At 52.9% G+C, this 2,622-nt stretch overlaps 1 protein-coding gene across 1 annotated transcript; it reads left to right on the forward strand.

Moving 5' to 3' along the window:
- Positions 1 to 399: 399 nt before the first annotated feature.
- MAGEF1 (MAGE family member F1) lies at positions 400 to 2,162 on the forward strand. The gene has a single exon (XM_046001492.1). The coding sequence runs from the start codon at positions 656 to 658 to the stop codon at positions 1,631 to 1,633; it is 978 nt and encodes a 325-aa protein (XP_045857448.1). The 5' UTR covers positions 400 to 655; the 3' UTR covers positions 1,634 to 2,162.
- Positions 2,163 to 2,622: the final 460 nt, after the last annotated feature.

Below are 2,622 nucleotides of genomic sequence, written 5' to 3' on the forward strand. Positions count from 1 at the left end.
TTTAGAATAAATTTCAAACTCCCTAGTATCCTGTGCAAAGTTCTTCACTGGCTGGCCCTCATAGAGCTGTCTCCCAGCCTTCAACTCCCTGCACTCTCCACCTGAGCCAGTAAAATCACTCAAAATCAAGCCTAGATACACACTTAAAACAAGCACTTGCTGAAAAGACGTGGCTAGAACGCCATCCCTATTTCAACCTTGTCCATGGAAACATTTCCCATTCTGCAAGCCTTGGATGAGAAATCCAGGGTTACCTCCCTTCAGCTCTGGAGCCTGAAACGCAGCGCTGAGGGCACCCCTCCCACCTCCCCGGCACGTAAACCCAAACCCATAGGGAGCCGGAAGAGGCGGGGCTTCGCTCGGTCCCCGGGCCACCATCTTGGCTGAGCTGGCCGGAAGTGGTCCGGTGAACCGGCGCGCGGGCGCACATTGAGGCTGCGCCGGGGCGGCGCGCAGCTCTTCAGCGCCGGCGGCGTTGCGGCAACGGTCTCGAGCCCTCCGCAGTGCAGTCCAGCATCCCGAAAGCCCTTTCAGACCTCTCTCCTAGTCCTCCTCCCGCTGCCCCAGGCTCTGTCCCGCCCCTCCGCCGGGGTTTGCGCAGCGGCTTGCACGCCCCTTGGCCCTTGTACGTGCTCTGCACCTGCCTGCCTGAAACATGTTGCAGAAACCCGAGAGCGGGGCTCTCCCCATCCCTCAGGCCGAGGGGGAGAAGGATGGCGGCCGTGACGGTGAGACCCAGGCCCTGACCGCCTCTCAGAAAGAGGTCCCGAGCCCCTTCCCGCAGGAGATCCCCAAGGAGGATCTTGGCGCCCGGAGGGAGGAGGGGGCTGCGGAGTCCGCCCTCACCCCAAAAGGCGCGAGGACCTTGGCAGCGAAAGCCTTGGCCCGGCGCAGGGCCTACCGCCGTCTGGATCGGACGGTGGCCGAGCTGGTGCAGTTCCTGCTGGTGAAGGACAAGAAGAAGAGTCCCATCACTCGCTCCGAGATGGTGAAATACGTAATCGGAGACTTGAAGGATCTGTTTCCTGAGATCATCGCAAGGGCCGCAGAGCATCTGCGGTATGTCTTTGGTTTCGAGCTGAAACAGTTTGGCCGCAAGCACCACACTTACATCCTGGCCAACAAACTCAAACCTCTGGAGGAGGAGGAGGAGGTGGAGGAGGAGGATCTGGGAGGAGATGGCCCCAGATTGGGTCTCTTAATAATGATCTTGGGCCTTATCTACATGAAAGGTAATAGTGCCAGGGAGACACAGGTCTGGGAGATGCTACGTCGGTTGGGGGTGCGCCCCTCAAAGTACCACTTCCTCTTCGGGTACCCGAAGAGACTTATTATGGAAGATTTTGTGCAGCAGCGATACCTCAATTACAGGCAGGTGCCTCACACCAATCCGCCGGAATGTGAATTCTCTTGGGGTCCCCGGAGCAACCTGGAAATCAGCAAGATGAAAGTTCTGGGGTTCGTGGCCAAGCTCCATAAGAAAGAGCCCCAGCACTGGCCAGTGCAGTACCGTGAGGCCCTGGCAGACGAGGCCGACAGGGCCAGAGCCAAGGCCAGAGCGGAGGCCAGTATGAGAGCTAGGGCCAGGGCCAGAGCCAGGGCCACTGATTGGGCTGGTATATACCCCTGGTGAGGACTGGTGGAACAGTGGGCAGCCAGGTCCTCCTGGTTATGAAAAAGCTACTGTCTGAGTCATACGTAGTATCGCTGGGGGTAGGTCGCTAATTAGAAGTTGTATTTGTGTAACTAGGATTTAGGTTTTGTATCTTGCTATGTTTTGTTAACATTTTACATACTGTTAAATTGATGTTTATACATGAGAGTAGTCTACTTTTTCCTGTAGCATTTTATTGTAGAGTTTGGCTGGTTTTGTAAAGTGGATTGAAAACTTTACATTTTGTTCTGTGATCTTGAACAAATGACACAGCATTGTGCTGCTGTATGTTAGTAGTTTCAAGGACCTCAGCAGTGTGATCATCTGGTACCACGAAAAAAATAGCTGATCGGTATCTAGCTTCCCAGTGCTTTTTGTCTATGTTGTATAAAGAAAAAGACTGACCTGTATCTCTATTTGTGAGCTATTATAGTATCTAGAGAAAAATGAAAATACAATAAATTAGAACTCTCCCCCAGTACACTTAATAAATTAAACATTTGCTGAGCATCTTCTATTGCGTGGTGTTTGGGGCACCTGGGGATAGAATGCTGAACAAGATAAGGGTCCTATATTTGTGAACTGGAGATTAAGAAAGTAAACCAGAAATTACAGAGCCGTGAGTTGAAGGCTGCAGAGGGACCCCTAACCCAGCTGGGGTGATTGGGTGAGGCTTGCCTGAAATAACCTTGAGTCAGACTTTGGGGGTTGAGGAGGAAGGATGGGGCATGTGGAGGGGAGGGAAAGGAAAAGCAGAAGTTGGGGGTGGGAGACAGTATTGGGAATAACAGGGGCACAGTTGCCCCTCCGTAACATAGGAAGAAGATTTGATTAATAGCAGAGCTGGAAAACACCCTCCCTTTGCCAGGGCTCTTGTTCCAGAACAACTCATTGCAATGCGCAGTGATGGTGACTATTAGTGTTGTGGTTCCCTCCATCTCCCTTCTCCCAACCTCTTTCTACCAAAG

The sequence above is a fragment of the Meles meles genome, chromosome 4 (genome assembly GCF_922984935.1).
Source record: "Meles meles chromosome 4, mMelMel3.1 paternal haplotype, whole genome shotgun sequence".
Classification (NCBI taxonomy): Eukaryota; Metazoa; Chordata; class Mammalia; order Carnivora; family Mustelidae; genus Meles; species Meles meles.